This window comes from Gopherus flavomarginatus, chromosome 2 (assembly GCF_025201925.1).
Source record: "Gopherus flavomarginatus isolate rGopFla2 chromosome 2, rGopFla2.mat.asm, whole genome shotgun sequence".
Lineage (NCBI taxonomy): Eukaryota > Metazoa > Chordata > Testudines > Testudinidae > Gopherus > Gopherus flavomarginatus.
Window position 1 is genome coordinate 2,388,579 of NC_066618.1, and position 27,977 is coordinate 2,416,555.

General features: G+C 47.0%; 2 protein-coding genes across 5 annotated transcripts in view; both read left to right on the forward strand.

The window, feature by feature from the left end:
* LOC127045874 (uncharacterized) overlaps positions 1-27,977 on the forward strand; it is a 243,380-nt gene that overhangs the window by 44,324 nt on the left and 171,079 nt on the right. The window lies entirely within an intron of this gene.
* Positions 5-27,958, forward strand: LOC127045922 (GTPase IMAP family member 4-like). 4 transcript variants are annotated; one of them, XM_050942808.1, is made up of 4 exons: positions 116-212; positions 7,519-7,637; positions 10,516-10,615; positions 27,112-27,958. In XM_050942808.1, exons 3-4 carry the CDS (start codon positions 10,570-10,572, stop codon positions 27,756-27,758), a joined length of 693 nt encoding a protein of 230 aa, XP_050798765.1. In that variant the 5' UTR covers positions 116-212; positions 7,519-7,637; positions 10,516-10,569; the 3' UTR covers positions 27,759-27,958. The 4 variants fall into 4 exon arrangements, 3 of the variants coding, with proteins under 3 accessions (XP_050798764.1, XP_050798765.1, XP_050798766.1); XR_007772847.1 differs by lacking the exons at positions 10,516-10,615; positions 27,112-27,958 and adding an exon at positions 10,355-10,509; XM_050942809.1 differs by lacking the exon at positions 7,519-7,637 and having other exon boundaries at positions 122-212.

Consider the following 27,977-nt stretch of genomic DNA (forward strand, 5'->3'; position numbering starts at 1 on the left):
CGGCCAGCAGCATCTGCCGTCTAGCTGCGAGTGCTGCGTCTGATCCGGAGTAAAACGGAACCACATTACGAAATAGACACAGCCCTATATAAGGATGTTCCTTTCCTGTTTAAACCCCAGTAGCCTGGGAGGACGCTGCAGAGGCTGGAGGGAGCTCGGAGGCTACGGGAAAAGCACCCGCTTGTTCTGCAAACCGAGGCGGCAGCACAGAGGTATTGTTGGCTTATGTGATTAAAACTTTGCTCCAGTGTTTGGACAGAGAATTTTGTCAGTGGAAATTAATCACTGACAGCGCTCCGGTTTGTAGGTAGAAGAAACACATCACAGGCTGATTTCTTTCTCCCTTTGCTCTCTCTCTCTCTCTCTGTCTCTCTCTGTGTAGGTAGGTGGGTGTGTGTACACATGTACAATTTCTGAGAGATGAAAGCAGGAGGAGCTGATTATTAAGAGCTTTAGTAGAATTTGGTCAGGGAGATTTTAAATGCATCTGCTAATTTCCAGGCTAGTCCAATAATTTAGTGTCTTCAGAATCCCAGTGGGGAGATGTCCTAAAAATCCCGAGCACTGTGTTCAAGGTGTTTGGGCTTCCAGTTCTCTCCTTGGTTTAACCTGCAGCTGGTGAAACTCCTCATTAAGGATCAAAAGAGTTGGGAACTGAGCTCCTTTTCTGGCTAATGGGTCCCTCCCAAACCAATTCTGTCCGCTGCAAATGCAGCTGTTATTTGCAAGGAGGCGCAAAATAGTTTCTATGTGTTGAGTCACAAACTAGACTGTCTTTGGCATACTTGTCAGTCATGTGATAGGTTTTCAGGTGAATGTTCATTTGTGTAAAAATTAATTTAGCTTTTGGGATTCACACGGCGTTTACTGAATAGCTCAGTCCCTTGTGTTCTTGTGAACTAGGCCCCCATGACTGGTAGCAGGTCGGACTCGGTGTTTTTATTCAAAGCCCAGAATTTCCAGGGAGCCGGTGATCCCAGAGACCAGCATCGTAACTGCTGTGACTAGCAGTCAGGTACAGTCTGCTGGGAAGCCTGACTGGTGGCTAATAAGACCATGGGGGTCGCAGGATCATTTCAAAGAGATGGTTGCAATGGAGTCTTGATTACAATGCAATCAGGTTTACAAACTCTTGGGTCAGCCCCATAATCCACAATGGGTCGGCTAAGTCTGGGACCAAGGCAAAACATCTCTACTGAATTTGAAGTGAGTCATCAATAGGTTCCTGAATTACAACATGCTAAGAAGAGAAGTGCTCCTAGAGGCTTTATATTTTGTTTTGTTTTTAGGGCGAGGGGGTTCTTAGTTTCCTGTGCCTCAGTTCTCCAGCTGTTAAATGGGGATAATGGAACTGCCCTAGTGCATGGGAATAGTAAGAGTAAAAGCAAACAAAAGAACATTGTGAGGCATTCAGGCCCAGATCCACAAAGGTACTTAGTTGCCACTCTGATCCCTACACAGCCACCCACTCAGCTACCACTCATCCCTGTAGGCACCTAAACGCACTTGGTGCCTGAATTTTCACTTAGTCATTGGGCCAGACAGTGACTAACTCTGTAGCCCAGTGGGCTGGGCATTGGCCAGGAGGTGGGAAACTCCTGGTTTAGTCCCTCTGCTTTAATGAGTCTCTCGTTATTGGAACAGTTCCACATCCGAATGTCCAGAGCTCAGTGGCTAGAGCACCCTCCTGAGAAGTAGGATTTGAACAGGGGGCTCTTTCTGCCTGTCTATCTGAGAGCAGAATGGAATCTTGGTCTCCCACATCCCAGATCAGTTCTCTAATCACTGAGCTAAAGGCTGTAACATGGGAACTTCCTCCTCCTCTTCCCTTACCCCTCAATTTGGTGAGGAGTCAGGCAGACACCTAACTCGTTCTTGCAAGAAAGGACGTAGGTATCTAAGCTAAGCTGACTCCAAGGGTGGGCTCCTGGCTGTGGATCCCAAGCAGAGCTGGCACCTCCCTGCTGCCTGGACTTGGGTGCTGAATCTGTGAGGGGGTGGGGCTTTGGAAACCTCCCTTGACTTTGGCATGTTTCATTGACTAGTTTAGGCAGCTCACCACCTACTTTGCTGGTCTTTGGGGATCCCATTCTAAAGGGCTGATCTCTCCGCACCATTGGACAGGCAGCCTGGGACCCAGGTCCCCAGAGATATTGAGGGTCCGAACCTGAGAATGTGTTCCTGAATTACAGCATGCTAAGAATAGAAATGTTCTAAGTGTAACTTTTTTTTTAATTTTGTAGCAGAAAAAAACAGAAGGCTTAAACTCTGTTTACTGAGTCACCTGAGATCAAGTGCATGAAATCAGTTGTTAGGTGACTACACTAAATACATAGGAAGCTAGTACTAGGGTTACCTTTTAGCAACTGTGAAAAAACGGAATGGGGATAGGGGGTAATAGGCGCCTATATAAGAAAAAGTCCCAAAAAATGGGACTGTCACTTTAAAAAAGGGACATCTGGTCACCCTAGCTATTACTCGTTCCATTGGAAACTGTGCTCTAGGCCAAATAGATGTTTAATAACTGCTGTAGCTCTAATCAGAGGGGTAGCTGTGTTAGTCTGTATCCCCCAAAACAACACGGAGTCCGGTGGCACTTTAAAGACTAACAGATTTATTTGGGCATAAGCTTTCGTGGATAAACCCCCCACTTCTTCAGATGCATGGAGTGGAGATTACAGATACAGGCATAAATATAATTGGCCCATGAAGAGAAGGGAGTTACTTACAAGTGGAGAACCAGTGTTGACAAGGCCAGTTCAGTCAGGGTGGTTGTGGTCCACTCCCAATAATTCATGAGGAGGAGTCAATACCAAGAGAGAGGAAGTTGCTTTTCTAGCGAGCCAGCCACTCCCAGTCCCTATTCAAGCTCAAATTAATGTGTTAAGTTTGCAAATGAATTGCAGCTCTGCAGTTTCTCTTTGAAGTCTGTTTTGGACGTTTTTTTGTTGAAGGATGGCTACTTTTAAATCTGTTATAGAATGTCCGGGGAGATTGAAGTGTTCTCCTACTGGCTTTCGTAGGTTACCATTCCTGATTTGTGTCCATTTATTCTTTTACGTGGAGACTGTCCGGTTTGGCCAATGTTCATGGCAGAGGGGCATTACTGGCACATGACGGCATATATCACATTAGTAGATATGCAGGAGAATGAGGCTCTGATGGTGTGGCTGATGTGGTTGGGTCCTATGATGGTGTCGCTAGAGTAGATATGGAGACAGAGTTGGCAAGGGAGTTTGTTGCAGGGATTGCTTTCTGGATTAGTGTTTCTCTTGTGTGGTGTGTAGTTCCTGGTGAATATTTGCTTCAGGTTGGGAAGCTGTCTGTAAGCAAGGACTGGTCTGTCTCCCAAGGTCTGTGAGAGTGAGGGATCATTTTCCAGGATAGGTTGTAGATCCTTGATGATGCATTGGAGAGGTTTTAGTTGGGGAATGTAGGTGATGGTCCGTGTTGGGCCTTTCCTTGTTGGGCCTGTCCTGTAGTAGGTGACTTCCGGGTACCCGTCTGGCTCTGTCAATCTGTTTCCTCACTTCCCCAGGTGGGTATTGTAGTTTTAAGAAAGCTTGATAGAGATCCTGTAGGTGTTTGTCTCTGTCTGAGGGATTGGAGCAAATGTGGTTGTATATTCGGGCTTGGTTGTAGACAATGGATCGTGTAATGTGTCTTGGATGGAAGCTGGAGGCATGTAGGTAAGTATAGCGGTCAGTAGCTTTCCTGTATAGGGTGGTATTTATGTGACTATTGCTTATTAGAACTATAGTGTCCAGGAAGTGGATCTCTTGTGTGGACTGGTCCAGGCTGAGGTTGATGGTAGGGTGGAAATTGTTGAAATCCTGGTGGAATTCTTCAAGGCCCTGGTTCTCATGGGGGACTTCAATCACTCAGATATCTGCTATGAGAGCAATACAGCATTGCACAGATAATCCTGGAAGCTTTTGGAAAGTGTAGGGGACAATTTCCTGGTGCAAGTGCTGAAGGAACTAACTAGGGGCAGCAGAGCTCTTCTTGACCTGCTGCTCACAAACAGAGAAGAATTAGTAGGGGAAGCAAAAGTGGATGGGAACCTGGGAGGCAGTAACCATGAGATGGTCGAGTTCAGGATCCTGACACAAGGAAGAAAGGAGAGCAGCAGAATATGGACCCTGGACTTCAGAAAAGCAGACTTTGACTCACTCAGGGAGCTGATGGGCAGGATCCCCTGGGAGAATAACATGAGGGGGAAAGGAGTCCAGGAGAGCTGGCTGTATTTTAAAGAATCTTTATTGAGGTTGCAGGAACAAACCATCCTGACGTGTAGAAAGAATTATAAATATGGCAGGCAACCAGCTTGGCTTAACAGTGAACTCCTTGCTGTTCTTAAACACAAAAAAGAAACTTGCAAGAAGTGGAAGATTGGACAAATGACCAGGGAAGAGTATAAAAATATTGCTCAGGCTGCAGGAGTGAAATCAGGAAGGCCAAATCACACTTCAAGTTGCATCTCTCAAAGGATGTTAAGAGTAACAAGAACGGTTTCTACAGGTATGTTAACAACAAGAAGGTCAGGGAAAGTGTGGGACCCTTGCTGAATGGGGAAGGCAGCCCAGTGACAGAGGTTGTGGAAAAAGCTAATGTACTCAATGCTTTCTTTGCCTCTGGCTTCATGAACAAGGTCAACTCCCAGACTACTCCACTGGGCAGCACAGTATGGGGAGGAGGTGACCAGCTCTCTGTGGAGAAAGAAGTGGTTCAGGACTATTTATAAAAGCTGGATAAGCACAAGTCCATGGGGCTGGATGTGCTGCATCTGAGGGTGCTAAAGGAGTTGGCGGATGTGATTGCAGAGCCATTGGCCATTATCTTTGAAAACTCATGGCGATCGGGGAAGATCCCAGGTGACTGGAAAAAGGCTAATGTAGTGCCCATCTTTAAAAAAGGGAAGGAGGAGGATCCAGGGAACTACAGGCCAGTCAGCGTCACCTCAGTCCTTGGAAAAATCATGGAGCAGGTCCTCAAGGAATCAATTCTGAAGCACTTAGAGGAGAGGAAAGTGATCAGGAACAGTCAGCATGGATTCACCAAGGGCAAGTCATGCCTGACTAACCTAATTGCCTTCTATGAGGAGATAACTGGCTCTGTGGATGAGAGGAAAGCAGTGGATGTGTTATTCCTTGACTTTAGCAAAGCTTTTGATATGGTTTCCCACAGTATTCTTGCCAGCAAGTTAAAGAAGTATGGGCTGGATGAATGGACTCTAAGGTGGATAGAAAGCTGGCTAGATTGTCGGGCTCAACAGGTAGTGATCAATGGCTCAATGTCTAGTTGGCAGCCAGTATCAAGCAAGTGCCCCAAGGGTTGGTCCTGGATCCGGTTTTATTCAATATCTTCAGTAATGATCTGGAGGATGGTGTTGACTGCACTCTCAGCAAGTTTGCAGATGACACTAAAGTGGGAGGAGTGGTAGATATGCTGGAGGGTAGGGATAGGATACAGAGGGACCTAGACAAATTAAAGGATTGGGCCAGAAGAAATGTGATGAGGTTCAAAAAGGACAAGTGCAGAGTCCTGCACTTAGAACAGAAGAATCCTTTGCACTACTACAGACGAGGGACCGAATGGCTAGGAAGCAGTTCTGCAGAAAAGGACCTAGGGGTTACAATGGACACGAAGCTGGATATGAGTCAACAGTGTGTCCTCGTTGCCAAAAAGGCTAATGGCATTGTGGGCTGTATAAGTAGGGGCATTACCAGATCAAGGGATGTGATCATTGCCCTCTATTTGACATTGGTGAAGCCTCATCTGGAGTACTGTGTCCAGTTTTGGGCCCCACGCTACAAGAAGGATGTGGAAAAATTGGAAAGAGTCCAGCGGAGGGCAACAAAAATGATTAGGGGGCTGGAGCACATGATGCATGAGGAGAGGCTGAGGGAACAGGAATTATTTAGTCTGCAAAAGAGAAGAATGAGGGGGGATTTAATAGCTGCTTTCAACTACCTGAAAGGGGATTCCAAAGAGGATGGATCTAGACTGTTCTCAGTGGTACCAGGTGACAGAACAAGGAGTAATGGTCTCAAGTTGCAGTCGGGGAGGTTTAGGTTGGATATTAGGAAAAACTTTTCCACCAGGAGAGTGGTGAAGCACTGGAATGGGTTACCTAGGGAGGTGGTGGAATCTCCTTCCTTAGAGGTTTTTAAGGTCAGGCTTGACAAAGCCCTGACTGGGATGATTTAGCTGGGGATTGGTCCTGCTTTGAGCAGGGGGTTGGACTAGATATCTCCTGAGGTCCCTTCCAACCCTGATATTCTAGTAGATTCTCAGGGCCTCCTTCCCATCGGTCCAGATGATGAAGATGTCATCGATGTAGTGCAAGTAGAGAAAGGGCGCTAGGGGATGAGAGCTGAAGAAGCTTTGTTCTAAGTCAACCATAACACATTTGGCATACTGTGAGGCCATATGGCTACGCATAGCAGTGCTGCTGACTTGAAGGTATAAATTGTTTGCAAATCTGAAACATTTGTGAGTGAGGACAAAGTCACAAAGCTCAGCCATCACATGTGGCATCGCCTCCTCAGGGATACTGTTCCTGACAGCTTGTAGTCCATCTTCATGTGGAATATTGGTGTAAAGAGCTTCAACATCAGGGTGGCCAGGATGGTGTTTTCTGGAAGATCACCAATGCATTGTAATTTCCTCAGGAAGTCAGTTGTGTCTCGAAGATAGCTAGGAATGCTGGTAGTGTAGGGCCTGAGGAGAGAGTCCACATAGCCAGACAATCCTGCTGTAAGAGTGGCAATGCCTGAGATGATGGGGCGTCTAGGATTTCCAGGTTTATGGATCTTGGGAAGAGGATAGAATACCCCTGGTCAGGGGGCTCTGGGGGTGTGTCTGGGTAGATTTGTTCCTGTGCTATAGCATGGGGTTTCTTGAGCAGATGGTGTAGTTTCTTTTGGTAACCCTCAGTGGGATCGGAAGATAGTGGCCTGTAGAATGTGGTGTTGGAGAGTTGTTGTTGACTGGCTCACTACAAAAGCAATTTTCCTTCTCTTGGTATTGACACCTCCTCATCAGCTATTGGGAGTGGGCCACATCCACCCTGATTGAATTGGCCCTGTCAACACTGGTTCTCCACTTGTAAAGTAACTACCTTCTCTTCATGTGTCCGTATATTTATGCCTGTATCTGTAATCTCCACTCCATGCATCTGAAGAAGTGAGGTTTTTCCCACGAAAGCTTATGCCCAAATAAATCTGTTAGTCTTTAAAGTGCCACTGGACTTCTAGTTGTTTTTGTGGAAATATAATGGTTCTCTTCTATCAAAGCAAGTCGCTAGCCCACTTTCTTGGAGAGAGACTTCAGATTGAGAAATTAGTCTGTACTGGAGCTAGTGAGATAAGCTGTTACATTTAAAAAGCTGAATAAACACCTTTGTGACTCCCTGACTATGTAGGTCCCTAAACCCCATTGAGATAAATGGCAGCTCTTTATGAATCCCATCCATAGTTGTCAGCACAGTTAAACTTCTACTTTTTCTTTCCCCAGACCGTAGCTGGAGAATCGAGAGCTGAAAGCAACTACAATTAAGCTGAGCTGAGCCGTGGGAGACACAGTGTTCCAGCACTGCCAGAGATTGCTGTTTACACTTGGGCCTGTCACTGAGGGTACGTCTACACAGCAATGAAACGTGCAGTTGGTCAGCTGGTTTGGGCTCAGGCTTGGGCTCTTGGGCTGTAAACCTGCTGCATATACATTCAGGCCGGAGCTGGAGCCCGAGCTCTGGTACCCTACAAGTGCGGATGGTCCCAGAGCCCGAATATCTACAGTGCAATTTTTTCACTACAGCCCAAGCCTGAGCCCGAACCACCTGATCTGGGCCCTCCAAGGTTGTGCTGTGGGTCTGTTATTCCAGCACAGACACACCCTTAGGGTGAGATCCACAAAGATACTTAGGCAGCTAAGCCCCAGAGGTTGATGCCTACATCCATACATCCAACTTTGCATTCATCCAATCCATACTTCTTTAACTTGCTGGCAAGAATACTGTGACCATAACAAAAGCTTTGCTTAAGTCAAGATATATCACATCCACTGCTTTCCCCATATCCACAGAGCCAGTTTTCTCATAATAGAAGGCAATCAGGTTGGTCAGGCATTACTTGCCCTTGGTGAATCCACACTTGCCTTGGTGAATCCTGATCACCTTCCTCTCCTCCAAGTGCTTCAAAATGGATTCCTTGAGGACCTGCTCCATGATTTTTCCATGGACTAAAGTGAGACTGACTGGTCTGTAGTTCTCTGGGTTCTCTTTCTTCCCTTTTTTACAGATGGGCACTATACCCCGATCACCACGAGTTTTCAAAGATAATGGCCAATGGTTCTGCAATCACATCAGCCAACAACCTCAGCACCCTAGGATGCATTAGATCTGGACCCATGGACTTGTGCATGTCCAGCTTTTTTAAATAGTCCTTAACTGGTTCTTTCACTACTGAGGGTTGCTCGCCTCCTTGCCATACTGTGCTGCCCAGTGCAGCAGTCTGGGAGCTGACCTTGTCTGTGAAGACAGAGACAAAAAAAGCATCAAGTACGTTAGCTTTCTCCACATCCTCTGTCACTATGTTGCCTCCCCATTCAGTAAGGGTCCCACACTTTCCCTGACTTTCTTCTTGTTGCTAACATACCTGTAGAAACCCTTCTTGTTACCCTTCACATCCCTGGCTAGCTGTAACTCTGTGTTTTGGCCTTTCTGATTACACCCCTGCATGCTTGAGCAATATTTTTATACTCCTCCCTAGTCATCTGGCCAAGTTTCCACTTCTTGTAAGCTTCCTTTTTGAGTTTAAGGTCATCGAAGATTTCACTGTTGAGCCAAGCTGGTCACCTGCCATTTTTATTTTATTTTATTTTGCTGCTCATCAGGATGGTTTGGTTTTGCGCCCTCAGTAAGACTTATTTAAAATACGGCCAGCTCTCCTAATTTGACAAACTATATCAGAGTCAAGCAAAGTGTCTCACTAGATTGCTTTCCGCATTCTGACTGACCAAACTTTTCTCTTCAGGCATAGTGAATGCAGTGGGTAGAGGGAGACAGTTGTCTGTCCCTCCTTTTTATAGTTCAAGTGCTTTCCTGAAGCACATTTCCAGCTGGGCAATAGAAGACAAAGAATCTAGGTGGAAGGATTTTCCCTGCTGTTTTTTCTCACCTGCTTGAGCTTTCTTTGTTTCCCTTCCTGCTTAATGACTCTGTTCAATGCTTAAATGCAAATGAAGCAGAGCACACATTCCTTTGTTTAGGACAGACCTGTTTGCCCACCTCTGTTTGGGAGAGCTGTGGACTTTGGAACATGTTAATAACATCATACAGGGAAATCTTATAACTTTACATAAAATGATGCCACACATATTTTATCAGGATGATACTGACCAGCAGGTTATGAGTTTTGAAATATCTTACAAGACATACTCTAGACAAAAATAATTACAGTAGCGTGTAGGGTGTGAACACAGGGATATATTCTCTCACACAAGCCAACCTTTCATTTCTCAAAACACACACCTAGATATCACATGTTGACCTGAGCACATATATAGTGATTCAAAGCTACTTCAGATGTCTCTGGAAATTGACCAGTGGGTATAACACAAGTATTCTGTGACCCTCATCTTAATTCACAATAAACTCGTATGTTGCCTTCACCCTGTGTTAATAACTATGTGTTAATTTATGATCCATAACTCATTAATTCATGCTTCTGTTTGAAAAGGTATCAAATCTATATGACCTCACAAATCATCTACTTAGAGAACACCTTCCTCCAGACAGAATGGGTGGGGGGATGGGAGGGCAGGAAAGAGAAGGACTCTGTTATAATCTAAACTTGTGGGTAGGGAACTCACCCAGGATGTGGGAGACCCAGGCTCAAGTCACCGCCTTTGCTGGATGAGAAGAGATTTGAACTGGGGTCTCCCACGAGTCTCCAAACCACTGGACTATTGAGTCATTCTCAGTTGCTGTCTGGCCCAATTCATACGTAATTATTGATACAAAGGCTTCAACAAACAAGACTGAGAGAGACTCACATCAGCAGACCCAATAGTCCAGGGTTAAGGCACTCACCGCCTTCACACCCCTCCATCTGTACTTGGTGAGAAATAGCTGAGGCACCTGACTCCAGGACAGAGTTCCTGGCTGTGCATCCCAAACAGAGACAGTCACCTCCTCGCAGCCCAGACTTAGGCGCCTAAATCCCAGAGTGGTGTATGGCTTAGGACACGCTGCCCCCTTTAGCATTTCCCATTGGCTGCCTTAGGGGAATCTCCACCTAGCGTGTTGGCTTTTGTGGATCGCATTCTGAGGTGCCTGTCTCTCCCCATTCAGTGTGTAGGGAGCTTGGGAAGACAACTCAGGCCCTGTGGATCCCAGTGATTTTTCTAGATGCCTGCAAGTTAGGTGTTGCAGTGCTCAGCATCACAATGCCTCAGTCCCTTTATGGAGCCAGGCCCAAGTAACGACCACTTTCTACTCTTTCTTTAATTGAGAAATTCCGTGAGCTACTGAGCACTGAAGTGGGGATAGACTCCTTAGCAGAGAAAATGTCTGACCAGGCAACTCCCCCTGCTGCATCTGGATCACATAAAGGTAAGAGTTTTACCAGTTGTATTTGGAGAAAGTTGTGACAATTGTGTGATCAAGTCATTGCATCATGGGCCCAGATTGTGCTGTCAGGCAGTTGTTCATTGGCTCAATATAGGCCTGACCCAATACCCACTGACACCAGTCAAGGGGAGTCTTTCCAGTGATTTCAATGGACTTTGGGTCAGGTGTTATGTTCATATCTGGAACAGGCCAGATGGTCACTGCAGCTCTCCCACCAGAGAATCATCAATGACCAGATGTTCAGAGTCCAGCCCACTCCACCTGGTCTAGAGTTGAATAGAGCAGGCAGGGCCGCCCAGAGAGGGGAGAAAGTGGGGAGAATCCCTTCCCTGGCACAGGGGGGCTAGAGGCTTTTGGAGATGTGGGTGGCTGCCACACGGAGCTGCGGTATATACTGCCAGCTGCAGCACAGCCCTTTTCTAGGGGCTCAATTGGCTGAGCTGCCCACAGAGCAGGACCCAGGGCAGAGGTAAGCCGGAGGGAGGCGCTGGCGTGGGGCAGGCTGGTTCTGTCCCGTGCGATGCTCAGCCACGCCCCAGGCCCTACAGGGAGGTGAGGATGGGCACAGGGATGCCTGGGCTCTATGCCAGCCCTGCCATGGACTCCCCGCTGGCAAGTGGCACCACCTGGCTGCGCCCCACACGAGTGCTGCTGCTCGGTGCGCCGGGCACGGCACAGGGGCTGGGACGAGGCAGCTCTGTGCCCACAGGAGAGCTAGGGGGCTCCCCGCACTCTTGCAGCACCGCTAACGGGCAGCTGCTGGGGATAGGGTGGAAGGGGGCAGGCGCTCTGGCTGCGCTCACAGTGCATCTCCCAGGCAGCAGCAGATCTGGCTGGAAGGAGAGAGCGCACAGAATGCATCTGGTGGCTGTGGATGACTGGCTGCAGGGAGTGCGCAGAGCTGAGGTGGTTGGAAAGAGCGTGCAGAGCGCATCTGGTGGGAGTGCACAGAGCTGGGAGTGGAAGTTGGAGCAGTGATGGGGGCATTTAGGAGTATTCTGGTGGCTGTGGGTGACTCTGGCTGCAGGGGTGCACAGAGGTAGGGGTGGCTGGAGAGAGTGCGCAGAGTGCGACCAGTGGGTATGGGTGACTCTGGCTGCAGGGGGTGCATGGAGCTGGGGTGGCTAGAGAGGGCGCACAGAGCACATTCAGTGGTTATGGATGAGTGACTGGCTGCAGGGAGTGCACAGAGCTAGGAGTGGAAGTTGGAGCAGTGATGGGGGCATTTAGGAGTATTCTCTGCAATGAGTTTGTCACGCCTCAGCAAGGAAGGGCAAGCCAGTCATTTGGAAATAGTTCCCGCTGTGTCTGGACAATGCTGTGTCCTGATCAATATTTGTCTGGAAAACTTGGCTTGTAAGCACAGCGTTGACTTTTGGAAGCAGAAATTCTCCCCCTCAAGAGGAAACAATCCCTTTGCATTTCTACAGTCCAAAACTCAGTCCATTTTTTTTCTTCAAATAGCCCTTAAAAATGTGCTGTGGGGGGGTGAGAGCTTCCCTCTGACAACCTTCAGCTTGTGTATCCCAGCGATGTAACGACTGGAAACCAGGCTGATTTTAATGGAATCCAGAATAGTCTGCAGCCTGACAGACAGGAGACTTCACTGGCCTCCGCACCATGCTAATGGTCACACAGCACATTGTGTGGTAACCTACCACCATGTCTGTGTACGTAGCTCTATGGTGAAAACCCAGTTGTGCTGTTAACTTGAGGGCAATAATTTTCTGCCATAAACCTTAACTCCAGTCAATAATACACCCTTTGGCATGTCTTTGCACTCTGGTTATATGTACTCAGCTGATTTACAGTAGTAAATACCATGTCCCCCCAATTGACACAGGATCAATAGTTCACATCAGGCAGTAACCATCCACTTATCCTCATCCTGCAAATTAGGAGCCCTTGGTCATGGACAAAGGCCCATTGCGTTAGGTGCTGTGCAAACACAGAACAAAAAGACAGTCCCTCACGTCCCCACACAGTGATTCTCAAGTTCACAACCAGCTCTAATGCAAACGCAGAGTGTGAATAACATGAACTAGCTAGCTGGTTTCAAGAGATGTGGGGCAAGACAGACTGATTGGAGTTTGAGATGTTGTTTAGTTTTTCATTTGCTTTCTTCCTGGCAAACATTACAGTAACTTGACTGCTGTGTCTACCCAGGTGCGTCTGCTTTTAAGTGCTGTGGAGAAGTGGAGGGATAGCTCAGTGGTTTGAGTATTGGCCTGCTAAACCCACGGTTGTGAGCTCAGTCCTTGAGAGGGCCTGTTATAAACAGATGGTTAAGGGTTAATGTCTCTTTTACCTGTAAAGGGTTAAGAAGCCCAATAAACCTGGCTGACACCTGACCAGAGGACCAATAGGGGGACAAGATACTTTCAGATCTCGGTGGAGGGAAGTCTTTGTGCTGTTTGCGTTGTTCGTTGTTCGCTCTCGGGACTGAAAGGGACAAGACGTACACCCAGGCTTCCCAATCTTTCTGAATCAGTCTTTTGTGTTTCAGAATAGTAAGTAATAGCCAGGCAAGGCAGATTAGTCTTATGTTTGTTTTCTTAACTTGTAAATGTGTCTTTTTGCTGGAAGGATTTTTACCTCTGTTTGCTGTAACTTTGAATCTCAGGCTAGGGGATCGGGGGAGTCCCTCTAGTCTATATGAATCTGAGTACCCTGTAAGCCATTTTCCATCCTGATTTTACAGAGATAATTTTTACTTTTTCTTTCTTTAATAAAAAGCTTTTTTTTTAAGAACCTGATTGATTTTTCCTTGTTTTAGAATCCAAGGGATTGAGTCTAAACTCACCAGGGATTGGTGGGGGAAAAGGAGAGGGGATGGTTAATTCCTCTTTGTTTTAAGATCCAAGGCGTTTGGATCGGTGTGAAGCTTCCCAAGGCAACCCAGGGAGGGGAAAGTCTGGGGGGAAAAGAGGGGGGATGGTTAATTTCTCCTTGTTTTAAGACCCCAGGGGTTTGGGTCTTGGGTTCCCCAGGGAAGGTTTTGGGGGAACAGAAGGTGTGCCAGATACAGACTTCTGGCTGGTGGCAGCGTACCAGATTTAAGCTAGTAATTAAGCTTAAAAGTGATCATGCAGGTCCCCACTTCTTGAACCCTAAAGTTCAAAGTGGGGGAAAAAACCTTGACAGGGCCATTTGAGGAACTGGGGTAAAAATCTGTCTGGGGGTTGGTCCTGCTTTGAGCAGGGGGTTGGACTAGATGACCTTCTGAGGTCCTAATCTTCTATCAAAGGGCCCTTTATAAATGCAGAACATAATAATCAGATCTATTACAATTACTACCAGGTGGCAGAGTGGTAAGGGGGGCAATTTGCCTCAGGAGCCCGCACAAGAATATAGTATTGCAACTTTTTTTATGGAAGGGGCCCCCAAAATTGCTTTGCCCCAAGCCCCCTGAATCCTCTGGGTGGCCTTGAGAGCAGGGGGCAGATGGAGCATGCTCAGGATTCCCACTCTCCCTGGAGAGCCAGTGGCAGTTAAATCTCTGCATGATAAACCTTCTCAGGCCGTCCTTTCTGAGGTGAGAGAAGAAGAGTTTTGACTCAGTAATTCCATCCCAGGCAGGCTGATGAGGGGAAAGGGGAATAGAATTCCCCAGTGGCCTCCTCGCCACGAAAAGACGTGTAGGACACTAAGCTAATCTTGTGTTCCCCACTATAGACACATAGACTTTAAGGTCAGAAGGACCATTGTGATCATCTAGTCTGATCTTCTGCACATTGCAGGTCACAGAACCTCACCCACCCACTGCTGTAATAGACCCATAACCTCTGGCTGAGCTACTGAAGTCCTCAAATCATGAGACTTGAAGTTATAGAGAATCCACCATTTCCACAGCTTTAAACCTGCCAGTGACTTGTGCCCACTGCTGCAAAGGAAGCAACCTCCCACCCCCACCAATTTGACCAGGAGAAAATATCTTCCTGATCCCAAATAGAACGGTCAGTTGGACCCTGAGCATTTTGACAAGACCCAGCAGCCAGGAACCTGGCAAAGAATTGTCTGTAGTAACTCAGAACCTTGCCTATTTAGTGTCTGATCACCATTTGTTGGAGATATTTGCTACCAGCAGTCACAGATCAGCTACATGCCGTTGTTGGCAGTTCCATCATCCCCTCCATAAACTTATCAAGCTCAGTCTTGAAGCCAGTTTCTTTTTTGCCAACACTGCTCCCTTTGGAAAGCTGTTCCAGAACTTCACTCCTCCAATGATTAGACACTGTCACCTAATTTCAACCCTAAACTTGTTGATGACCAATTTATATCCATTTGTTCTTGTGTCAGTGTTGGGTCATAACTTAAATAGCTCCTCTCTCTCCTTGGTGTTTATCCTTCTGATGTGTTTATAGTGAGCAATCATATCCCCCTCAGCCTTCTTTTGGTTAGGCTAAACAAGCCAAGCTGTTTGAGTCTCCTTTCATAAGACAGGTTTTCCATTCCTCACATCATCCTAGTAGCCCTTCTCTGTCCCTGCACCAGTTTGAATTAATCTCTTACTCATGGGAGATCGGAATTGCACACAATCCAAATTCTGACCCAGCCCCCAGAACAGACATGTTTCTTGGCCAATCATAGAATTATAGGACTGGAAGAGACCTCGAGAGGCCATCAAGTCCAGTCCCCTGCAATCATGGCAGGACCAAGCACCATGTATCACATCCCTGACAGATGTTTGTCTAAATTGCACTTAAAAATCTCCGATGATGGAGATTCCACAACCTCCCCAGGCAATTTATTCCAGTGCCTAACCACCCTGACAGTTGGGAAGTTTTTCCTAATGTCCAACCTGAACCTCCCTTGCTGCAATTTAAGCCCATTGCTTCTTCTCCCATCCTAAGAGGTTCAGAAGAACAATTTTTTCTTTCTCTTCCTCGTAAAACCTTTTACATACTTGAAAACTATTATCATGTCTCTTTCTCAGTCTTCTCTTTTCCAGACTAAACACACCCAAATTTTTCAATCTTTCGTCATAGATCAAATTTTCTAGATTTTTAATAATTTTTGTTGCTCTTCTTTGGACTTTCTACAATTTGTCCACATCTTTCCTGAAATGCGGTGCCCAGAACTGGACACAATACTTCAGTTGTGGCCTAATCAGCGCAGAGCAGAGCAGAAGAATGACTTCTCGTGTCTTGCTTACAACACTTCTGCTAATACAGCCCAGAATTATGTTTGCTTTTTTTGCATCAGTGTTACACTGTTGACTCATATTTAGCTTGTGGTCCACTATGACCTCTAGATCCCTTGATCCATCATTAATCTGCAGAGTTCACAGTGCAGTCTCTTTAACACCTATATTTCAGTCTTTTCCCCTTGAGCTCAGATGGGCTCAGCTGCCTGGCTGAGGGTGTCAGATTTGCCTATAATAGAGGATTTCTGTCCAGCTTCAAAACTACTCAGTGTGCCCACTACATAACAACAGCACCCTTTTGTATGTTTCTGGCCCTGTCTAGCTGAGTTTCCCTGCTCTGCTCTCTGAGGAGCCAAACAAAATCTATTCCTCCTCCTCACTTCCACTTGTTTTCTTTGGAGAAAAATAAATAAGATGCTGCAGTGTAAAGCACATGGATTATGCTTGCCCATGATAAGCAGCATCTCTACCTTGTGCCGTTCATTACCTTGTGCACAATGCACAAACATCAGCCAGGCCCTCATCACCACCAGGCAGCAGCTGCCGCCCTCCCAAAGTCAGTCACTGCAGACCACCCTTTTTCCCCACTGGAGCTGCTTGCCTGTCCCCCTTTTCCCTCTGACATGAGAGCAGCTGACCATCCCTGGCAGAAGCCCATTCATGTCTCAGTATGGGGTCAGTGTTTCAACTCATCCCCTTCACACAGCATTTCCCCTCTTTTCTCAACCTGCCTTTCCTGACATTATTTTGTCTTCCCATTTGCCCCCCATATGGTATCCCCCTTTATTTCCCCTCTGTGTATGTCCTCCCACAGTCATGGTTATTTTGTCTGGGCTGGGAGTAGGTCGGCCACGGCCCAGGTCTGTAGTTCTGAGTCTCCCCTGTTGGTCAACAGATTGATTGTTCTGGCCTAATGTAGCCATCCTGGGAGGCTGTGGTCAGACAGAGAGAGAGAAAGAGGGACCCCGAGCCACAAAAGGACTGAGGCACCTAATTCCCACTTTAGGTACCAGAGGCCAAAGTGTAGGCACTACTGAGATCCTTAAAATCCCAGTTCAGCTGCTGTCTAAGCCTGTAGGCATTTAAATTTTTGCCATAAAAGTTCTTAGTTACCTAGGTTTCTGCCTCTGGGCATGTGCAGAAGGCCTAGCTCACACCTAACCTACCTTGTGATCCTCTGAGCAGCCTACTGGATTGGCCCCATACAAAATCCCAGAGGTGGTGGTGGTACCTCCCTTGCAACTTGTAGTCTAATGGTCAGGGTGCTTATCTGGGAGGTAGGAGACTGTGTCCAGTCCTAGAATATCAGGGTTGGAGGGGACCTCAGGAGGTATCTAGTCCAACCCCCTGCTCAAAGCAGGACCAACCCCCAGAAAGCTTTTTGCCCCAGTTCCCCAAATGGCCCCCTCAAGGACTAACCTCACAACCCTGGGTTTAGCAGGCCAATGCTCAAACCACTGAGCTATCCCTGCTCCTTGCTCCAGTGATTAGTCCATTATTTATCCAAAGTGCAACAGCTTCAATAGCAGAGATTGAGAGAGACTCTCATCAGACTATCCCATGTGGTTAGCACACTCCCCTGAGAAGTGGGAGATCCCTGTTCGAATCCTTTCTCTCCAGCAGGCAGAAGAGGGATTTGAACCTGGGCCTCCCATAACCCAGGTAAGCGCTCTAGCCTCAGTGCTAAAAGTTATAAGGGAGGTGGCACCACCAGCTCCCCTTCCAGTGTTACTTGCCAACAAAAAATTGAGGTGCCTGACTCCAGGTTTCACAGCTAGGGGCCCCAAACAGAGGTAGGAGACTGAATCTCAGAGAACAGCAGGACTTAGGACATATCTCTGTCATTGGCATATCCCATGGGCTGCCTTACGCAGCTCCCTGCCTAGCTCTCTCCCCATTCATTGCCTAGGGGCCTAACTCAGGCTTTGTGGATTCTGGTGATTTTTTTCTTAGGTGTCTAAGTCCCTTTGTGGGCCTGGGTCAAAGAGACTCTCTCATGGGTAGCTAGGACCTATTCCATGAATGTCTTTGAAGAACCAAGACAGAGACCCTGAACTAACTAAAGGACTAACTTTAAAGAATTAAGGAAATTAGTTAGGGAAGTGGATTGTACTGAAGAACTTGTGGATCTAAATGCGGAAGAGGCCTGGAATTACTTTAAGTCGCAGCTGCAGAAACTATTGGAAGCCTGCATCCCAAGAAAGGGGGAAAAAAACCATAGGCAGGAGTTGTAGACCAAGCTGGCTGAGCAAGCATCTCAGAGAGGTGATTAAGAAAAAGCAGAAAGCCTACAAGGAGTGGAAGAAGGGTGGGATTAGCAAGGAAAGCTATCTTGGTGAGGTCAGAACATGTAGAGATAAAGTGAGAAAGGCTAAAAGCCAAGTAGAGTTGAACCTTGCAAAGGGAATTAAAACCAATAGTAAAAGGTTCTATAGCCATATAAATAAGAAGAAAACGAAGAAAGAAGTGGGACCGCTACACACTGAGGATGGAAAGGAGGTTAAGGATAACCTAGGCATGGCCCAATATCTAAATAAGTACTTTGCTTCAGTCTTTAATAAGGCTAATGGGGAGCTTAGGGGTAATGGAAGGATGACAAATGGGAATGAGGATATGGAGGTGGATATTACCACATCTGAGGTAGAAGCCATACTTGAACAGCTTAGTGGGACAAAATCGGAGGGCCCGGACAATCTTCATCCGAGAATATTAAAGGAACTGGCTCATGAAATTGCAAGCCCGTTAGCAAGAATTTTTAATGAATCGGTAAACTCAGGGGTTGTACCGTATGACTGGAGAATTGCTAATGTAGTTCCTATCTTTAAGAAAGGGAGAAAGAGTGATCTGAGTAACTATAGGCCTGTTAGTTTGACATCTGTAGTATGTAAGGTCTTGGAAAAAATTTTGAAGGAGAAAGTAGTTAAGGACATTGAGGTCAATGGTAATTGGGATAAATTACAACATGGTTTTACTAAAGGTAGATGGTGCCAAACCAACCTGATCTCCTTCTTTGAGAAGGTGACAGACTATTTAGACAAAGGAAATGCGGTAGACCTAATTTACCTCGATTTCAGTAAGGCATTTGACACGGTTCCACATGTGGAATTATTAGTCAAATTGGAAAAGACGGGGATCAATATGAGAATTGAAAGGTGGATAAGGAACTGGTTAAAGGGGAGACTACAACGGGTCGTACTGAAGGGTGAACTGTCAGGCTGGAAGGAGGTTACTAGTGGAGTTCCTCAAGGATCGGTTCTGGGACCAATCTTATTTAACCTTTTTACTACTGACCTTGGCACAAAGAGCGGGAATGTGCTAATAAAGTTTGCGGATGACACAAAGCTGGGGGGTATTGCTAACCCGGAGAAGGACTGGGATATCATACAGGAAGATCTGGACGACTTTGTAAACTGGAGTAATAGTAATAGGATGAAATTTAATAGTGAACAGTGCAAGGTCATGCACTTATGGATTAATAATAAGAACTTTAGATATAGATTGGGGACGCATCAGTTGGAAGCAACAGAGGAGGAGAAGGACCTTGGGGTATTGGTTGATCACAGGATGATTATGAGCCGCCAATGTGATATGGCCATTAAAAAAGCTAATGCTGTTTTAGGATGCATCAGGCGAGGTATTTCCAGCAAAGATAAGGAGGTGTTAGTACCGTTATATAAGGCGCTGGTGAGACCCCACCTGGAATACTGTGTGCAGTTCTGGTCTCCCATGTTTAAGAAGGATGAATTCAAACTGGAACAGGTTCAGAGAGGGCTACTAGGATGATCCGAGGAATGGAAAACCTGTCATATGAAAGGAGACTCAAAGAGCTTGGCTGGTTTAGCCTAGCCAAAAGAAGGCTGAGGGGGGATATGCTTGCTCTTTATAAATATATCAGAGGGATTAATATTAGGGAGGGAGAGGAATTATTTAAGCTTAGTACCAATGTAGATACAAGAACGAATGGGTATAAACTGGACACTAGGAAGTTTAGACTTGAAATTAGACGAAGGTTTCTAACCATTAGAGGAGTGAAGTTCTGGAACAGCCTTCCAAGGGGAGTAGTGGGGGCAAAAGACATATCTGGCTTTAAGATTAAGCTTGATAAGTTTATGGAAGGGATGGTATGATGGGAGAGCTTAATTTTGGCAATTGATCTTTGATTATCGCCAGATAAGTATGCCCAGTGGTTGGTGATGGGATGTTGGATGGGATGGGATCTGAGATACTGCAGATAATTCTTTTCTGAGTGCTGGCTGGTGAGTCTTGCCCACATGCTCAGGGTTTAGCTGATTGCCATATTTGTGGTAGGGAGGGAATTTTCCTCCAGGGCAGATTGGCAGAGGCCCTGGAGGTTTTTCGCCTTCCCCTGCAGCGTGGGGCATGGGTCACTTGCTGGTGGATTCTCTGCAGCTTGAGGTCTTCAAACCACAATTTGAAGACTTCAGTAACTCAGGCATAGGTTAGGGGTTTGTTATAGAAGTGGATGGGTAGGGTTCTGTGGCCTGCTTTGTGCAGGAGGTCGGACTAAATGATCACATTGGTCCCTTCTGACCCTAGAATCTATGAAAAAAAACTAGTTGCATGAGGTTTGTATAAGGATAGATGCTAACTGTGTCGAAGGAGACTTGGAAATGGGCTGGTCCATAGAATCATAAGGCCTGATTATTTGTGATGCTGAATGACTGCTTCTTGGAGTGGCTGGTCCTGGAACCCACAAGAGGAGAGGCAATTCTTGATTCAGTCTTCAGTGGAGTACAGGATCAGGTCCAAGAGGTGAATGTAGCTGGACCGCTTGGTAATCAGGGCCAGCTCTAGGTTTTTTGCCATCCCAAGCAAAAAAAGATTTTGGCTGCCCCTCGTCCCAGCCCTGGGCTCCCCCCGCCGCACTCCCCTGCTGCCCCAACCCTGGGGTCCCCTCTTCCCCCCCACCAGTGCCCCCCACGTCTTTCCCCCCCCACACCTGCACCCTCCTTCCGTCGCAGCCCTGGGTCACTGGTAACTCGCTCCCAGGGCGGGTCATTCAGCAGGAATTTTGGATGTGCACAGAACACAGACAGGATTGGTTCCCATATGGTTACAGAGCTGCAGTAAAGTGGAACAATTTTCAGCTTGTGTGATTGGAGGATATCTGGATGCATATTATAAGACTGTTCTCCATAAATGAGGAAAAGTTGAGGTGCCTTTGTTATTCTTTTGTTCCACTCTTTGTTTCTATGGGGCAGTAAGGGGCAGGGGTCCCGGGAGGGGGCAATCAGGGGACAAGGACCAGCAGCGCTTAGATAGGGGGTGGGGTCCTGGGGGGCAGTTAGTGGTAGGGGTCTCAAGAGGGGGCAATGAGGGGACAAGAAAGCGGGTTGAGGGGTTGCATCCAGGGGTGGCACTTAGATAGGGGGTGGGGTCCTGGGGAGCAATTAGGGGCAGGGGTCCCAGGAGGGGGTGATCGGGGAGGGATTGGATGGGTTGGGGTTTCTGTGGGGGGCAGTTGGAGGGAGTGGATGGTGGCAGGCTGGGGCTCCCTCCCTGTGGAGTGTCCTGTTTTTTGAATGTTAAAATATTGTCTCCCTACCACTCTCCACTCACAGCTGCTGCATGAGGTCCCCCCGCTTCCTTTCCAGTTGGTAGTGGCCAAGGGAATGCTGGGAAATGTAGTTCTTTCCCTGCTCCAGGTCTGGCTCTATAGGCAGGGAGCTAACCAAGAAACTACAGCTCCCAGAGCCCCCTGTTGGTTCTCAGCTCCCATGCTAGATCCCTGCTAGCTGCCGCCTCTGCAAATGGGCTGCCCCAAGCATGTGTTTGCTTTGCTGGTTCCTAGAGCTGCCCCTGTTGGTAAAAGTGACCATAATATAATCAAATTTAACATCCCTTGGCGAGGAAAACTCCACAGTGGCCCAACACTGTGGCACTTAATTTCAGAAAGGGCAACGACACAAAAATGAGGAGGTTTGTGAAACAGAAATTAAAAGATACAGTGCCAAAAATAAAATGCCTGCAAGCTGCATGGAAACTTTTTAAAGATACCATAATAGAGGCTCACCTTAAATATATACCTCAATTTAAAAAACATAATAAGAGAACCAAAAAAGCACCACCATGGTTAAACAACAAAGTAAAAGAACAGTGAGAGGCAAAAAGGCATCCTTTAAAAAGTGGAAGATAAATCCTAGTGAGGAAAATAGAAAAGAGCATAAACTCTGGCAAATGAAGTGTAAAAATATAATTAGAAAGACCAAAAAAGAATGTGAAGAACAGATAACCAAAGACTCCAAAAGTAATAGCAAAAGTTTTTTTAAATACAACAGAAGCAGAAAGCCTGGTAAACAACCAGTGGGGCCACTGGACGATCGAGGTGCTAAAGGAGCACTCAAAGATGTTGAGGATGTGAGGGAGATTCCCAAACCTGAGCCATTCTTTTTGGGTTACATATCGGAGGAATTGTCCCAGATTGAGGTGTCATCAGAGGACGTTTTGGAACAAATTGATAAATTAAACAGCAATAAGTCACCAGGACCAGATGGGATTCACCCAAGAGTTCTGAAGGAAATCAAATGTGAAATTGCAGAACTACTAACTGTAGTCTGTAACCTATCATTTAAAACATCTTCTGTACCAGATGACTGGAGGATAGCTAATGTGACACCAATGTTTAAAAAGGTCTCCAGAGCTGACCCTGGCAATTACAGGCCAATAAGCCTTACTTCAGTACCAGGCAAATTGGTTGAAACTATCATAAAGAACAAAATTGCACGATCCATCTTCATGGGTGGGGGTAGGGAAACAACCAAGTCTTTTGTCCTCTTTAATATTCCACCAATGTCCATCTGGCAAAAAAGATATACTGGCACTAGAAAAGGTTCAGAAAATGGCAACTAAAATGGAAAGATTAAAGAGGCTAGGACTCTTCAGCTTGGAAAAGAGGAGACTAAGGAGGGATATGATAGAGGTCTATAAAATCATGAGTGATGTGGAGAAAGTGGATAAGGAAAAGTTATTTACTTATTCCCATAATACAAGACCTAGGGGTCACCAAATGAAATTAATAGGCAACAGGTTTAAAACAAATAAAAGGAAGTTCTTCACACAGTGCACAGTCAACTTGTGGAACTCCTTACCTGAGGAGGTTGTGAAGGCTAGGACTATAACAGCGTTTAAAAGGGAACTGGATACACTCACGATGGCTAAGTCCATAGATAGCTATTAGCCAGGATGGGTAAGAAATGGTGTCCCTAGCCTCTGTCTGTCAGAGGATGGAGATGGATGGCAAGAGAGAGATCACTTGATCTTTGCCTGTTAGGTTCACTCCCTCTGGGGCACCTGGCATTGGCCACTGTCAGTAGACAGATACTGAGCTAGATGGACCTTTGGTCTGACCCAATACGGCCGTTCTTATGTTATGTTCTTATGTGTCGATGGACCTCCCCTATGGTGCAGGGTTTGACACCTTCTGTTGGAGACCCGTGTTTCACACTAGTTAATGTCTTTCTTCTGTCTGGTATTTACAGAGTCAGAGAGGCTCACAGCACAAACTTTCAATGGGATACAGATGTTCTGAGAGAGATTACTGCTGGCAGCAACTCATGAGCGTTCAATGAAGTCTGAACACTAGACCCATTCTTATCATTCTAATACCTGTTTGAGCAATACTCACACACAGGGGAGTCAGACTGATTCCAGCTCTGTGTTGGCAGCATTCAGCTGAGACACGGGAACCTTGGCATGGGCTGGCTGGTACCAGCTATGCCAGCATCACCAGCTGATATTTCAAAGTGCTCTAAAATCCACATGCACAGGCAGATTTTACTGAAAACTGGTCTGGCACAACAGGGCTGGGGTATAAAATGAGGCCAGTGCGAGAGTCCTGGCCTGGATAAATCCCTCATGTGCCTGGAGAGGCAGGCTGACCTCCTGCCAGGCAGCACCAGGTGCACTGGGTCGGGTCTGGCCTGGGAACAGGTACACTCAGTACTTGTCTCACACACATTGTTCTGAGACCGATGTGGGACACTGAAGACATTGGTATACGCTTGGGGCTCACCCCTCGCACACAGTACCTGGATTGGGAGAGAAAGGAGGAGAACAGCTGCTGAGATGAATGGACCAGTTCACACCTCTGTGATTCTCTCCTGCTGCAGATGGGTGAGCAGGTCCCCTCCACTGCTGTGCTAACCCTCAAAATACAATAGGGCTCTGAAGCGACCCTCTGGATGCTAGACATGCTCCCTTTGTCCTATCAGTTCTCACTTTCCCATCTTCTGGTGGTCCCTCTGGCCATACTGAGGGCACTGGGGGATCAGAAGGAGGGCAGGGCTGGGTGCAGAGTGGCTGTGAAGTGTGCCCAGGGAGCTGTCTTGTGGTCCCCACAGGAACCCCTCAGTCATGGCCCCCAGAACCACCACTTATCACAATACAAGGGCAATTCATTGCCAACAAACGTGTTAACACAACACTAAGGGCATGTCCCCCACATTGCACCCCACACAGGGCTGTCCCTAGTGGGGTGGGGGGCCTGGGACAACCCTCCCACTCCACCCCAAGCACTGCTCCCATTCCACCCCTTCCCCCAAGCCCCAGCCACTTCCTGCCCCTGCTCTGCCCCCACCCTGCCCCCATTCCACCCCTCCTCCCGAGTCCCCAGCCCCTGTCCTCCCCTGAGCAATGCTGGGAGCCAGCAGGTCAGAGCACAGAAAGGTCGGTAGCACTGCTGCTGGCTTCCGGCCCCGTGCTGGCCCCAACATGTCCCCCTGAAGCAGGGGTAGGGCAGAGGAGTGGAGCCAAGCTGGGCTGGCAGCAGGCCTGGCTTGGGGCCCCCGAAAGCACAGGGCTCAGGGTGACTGCTCCAACCTGTCCTGTGGATGGGACGTCTCTGACCCCACAGAGCCCTAGCTCGGCTCCCTTTGAGGGATGCTCCAGTTCAATCCCTATCAGACACCACACAGGACTGTTTCCACGACTTTAAACAGGGGGTCAAACACTAACTGAAGTAAAATCCACTTAGACAAGCTCCATTTGGTGCAGATCAGGCCCAGCACCTTCAGATGTACAAAGCAGAAGTCAAACGGTGCCAGACATCCCTGTGCTGGGCTCATTTCTCAGGTCTCACACTCAGCTGTCGTAATTCCACGTCAGCCATTACTGTGCTACGCAATGGGGGTCGGCCTCTCTGTGTCTCACCCTGGGCACCACAGAAACAGTTGTGTCAGCAGCTTGTTGTCGGGCACTGGGGTGTTTCGCTGGTGAACTCCCCCTGCCCAGCCCAGGCATGCGAGGGGTGACATTGAGTGCTGCCCCCTTCCCCACATGTGTCGGGTGAGGTGAGTGTGGCCCCTGCTACAGGAGCTCTCACCCCACAGCTGCCCAGCTCTGCCCAGCAATTATTTCAGCTCCAGTCCCCGTCTGTTCAGCCACCCCTAGCCTCACCTCTGCTCCTCCTGGGCTTCCTCACCCTCTCCCAGGCCTGGGGTGGCTGCAGCAGGTTCCCTTTTCCGTTCCAGGCAGGGAGGGCAGCTCCAGGGGCTTGTCACCCCTCTGCCCTGCCTAGGCTGGATGCTGCCCAGGGAGGGCAGAGGAGCAGAATCATAGAATCACAGAATATCAGGGTTGGAAGGGACCTCAGGAGGTATCTAGTCCAACCCCCTGCTCAAAGCAGGACCAACCCCAACTAAATCATCCCAGCCAGGACTTTGTCAAGCCTGGCCTTAAAAACCTCTAAGGAAGGAGATTCCACCACCTCCCTAGGGAACCCATTCCAGTGCTTCACCACCCTCCTAGTGAAATAGTGTTTCCTAATATCCAGCCTAGACCTCCCCCACTGCAACTAGAGACCATTGCTCCTTGTTCTGTCATCTGCTACCACTGAGAACAGTCTAGACCAGTGGTTCCCAAACTGGGGTTTGTGAAATGTTACAGGGGGTCTCAGGAAAAAAATCCCTAATGGCGGACAGTGCTGTCCCTAGGGATCCTGGGCAGCACGGGGCCAGCAGCCCAGAGCCCCTAGACTTCCAAGAGCTAAGCAGATCAAAGCAAGCATATCTACCACACTGAGGAGATTTAAACTTCAAGACTCCTTATAAGCAATGGAAAGGGAGGTGGATATTTTTTGCTGTTTTTTAAATGAAACAGGCAGCTAGTATTGTTTTTTAAATTATGAAGAACAAGTTTAAGCTTCGTTGTAACGTGCGCTGTTTGCCTGGACTGCTCAAGACCTGAATGTTTGTGTAGGAGGAACTCTTCTGAGTTGGCTTCCTGCTGTTTCACATCTGATACTCCTTGATGAAACATGGGAGCCTGGTCTTATAACAGACTTATTCAAAGTGATACAAGCTACGAAGTGAGATCTTGGAAGACTGTTGCCATTTTCATAATGTAATAAAAATATTGTAATGTTAAATAATAATAATAAATAGCGTGTAATAAATAGTGGGTCATAAAACAAATTTTATATTCCCAAGATCACTGCCTTTATAATTTATACTCAGGTAAAGGAAAAAATCTCTGGAAATATTCATTTTTACAAGGGGGTTCGTGAGACGACATTTTAGTGAAAGGGGTTCATGGGTTGTTAAAGTTTGGGAACCACTGGTCTAGATCCATTCTCTTTGGAACCCTCTTTCAGGTAATTGAAAGCAGCTATCAAATCCCCCCTCATTCTTCTCTTCTGCAGACTAAACAATCCCAATTCCCTCAGCCTCTCCTCATCAGTCACTCTAGCCCCACTTTATCCCTGTTGCACACAGCAGGGGAGAGGCAGAAGGGAGGGGCAGTGCCCTGAGCACTGGGCTCTGTTCCCCCATGTGAGAGCAGCCAGTGGAGGAGAGACTCACCGGCTTCTGGCAGGGCTGCACTTCCCAAGGGCTGGCACTTTCACAGCATTGTCAGACAGGCTGCAGCCCTTCTGCGATCCCGTCACTCATGGAGAATCACGAGCGCTGGCAATGCTGAGTAGCAGGTGGCCCTTGTCACGAGGAGCTTATAGTGTAAGTAGACAGGACAGACAGTGTGTGGGGGATGGGGTAGAACACACCAGCAGGTGTGAACAATGTGATGGCAGCAAACAGCATGTTAGTGCATTTTTTGGGTGGGGTGTTATTTGAAAATGAAAGCTAAGTGAAAATCAATGTGAAGGGAAGGGGGCAGGGGAGACGAGCGGAGGAGGAGCAGGTGTGGAGTGAAGTTTCTTTATGGTTAGTAAACTTTTGAAATAATTAATCACCACAAACAAGGGAAACTGAGCTAAGATTTCTCATTCAACAAACTATTCATGAACAATTTTTTCCATGATTGAAGTAAGCTGCACTGACTGGCTGGCGTTCTCTCTCTCTCTCTCTCTCGTTCCCAGCGCAATCTGACCTGAGAATTGTCCTTGTTGGTAAAACTGGATGTGGGAAAAGTGCAACAGGAAACACGATTCTTGGTGCTGAAAAATTTCATTCGGATATCTCACCCTCTTCAGTTACGCAGGATTGTGAAAAACAGGAAGCGTTTGTTAATGGGAGGAAAATTACAGTGGTCGATACTCCTGGCCTATTTGACACTAAGAAAGGTAATGAAGAAACTTGTCAGAAAATAGGTAAGTCTGTTAACCACCTCTCCCCAGGCATCCATGCCATTATTCAAGTCATGCAGCTGGGTCGTTTCACCCAAGAAGAAAAGGAGGTGGCCAAGGAGATACAAAAGATTTTCAAGCTTGAAGCAAAAGCATACATGATCATCCTGTTCACCCGAAAAGAAGATCTGGGGAAGAAAACACTGGATGAGTTCTTAGCAAAGGGTGATGAAGATCTTCGGAGTCTGATTCAGACTTGTAGAAACCGACGCCTTGCTTTCAACAACAGAGCCGAAGGAACAGAAAGATCTGCTCAGGTTTCTGAATTGCTTAAAATGATTGATGCCATGGTGCATGGAAATTATGAAAAGCCCTGTTATACTGAAAAAATGTTTCACAAGGACGTGTCATTTTTTGAAAAATACTGTTCTATACTCTAATTGATTACACTCATCTGAGATGGGTTTATTGTAGTTTTTACCATTTTAAAATGGATTTTGGAACACTTGTTTAATGTTAAGGCTTTTATTGGTATAAAAATCTTAGAATGGAGATTAAAATAATGTATTTACAACATTTCCCTTAAATGTATCACTAATTTCACCTTGGATAATAAAACCTGGAAGAATTTTAAATCAAATTTAATTTTCATCATTTTA

What these genes read in the sequence shown, in the direction of transcription:
- LOC127045922 (XM_050942807.1), top strand. Translation starts at nt 95, where the DNA reads ATGTTCCTTTCCTGTTTAAACCCCAGTAGCCTGGGAGGACGCTGCAGA. An exon ending in ACCGAGGCGGCAGCACAGAG is followed by an intron (nt 213 to 27,111) that starts GTATTGTTGGCT and finishes TCTCGTTCCCAG; the next exon opens with CGCAATCTGACCTGAGAATT.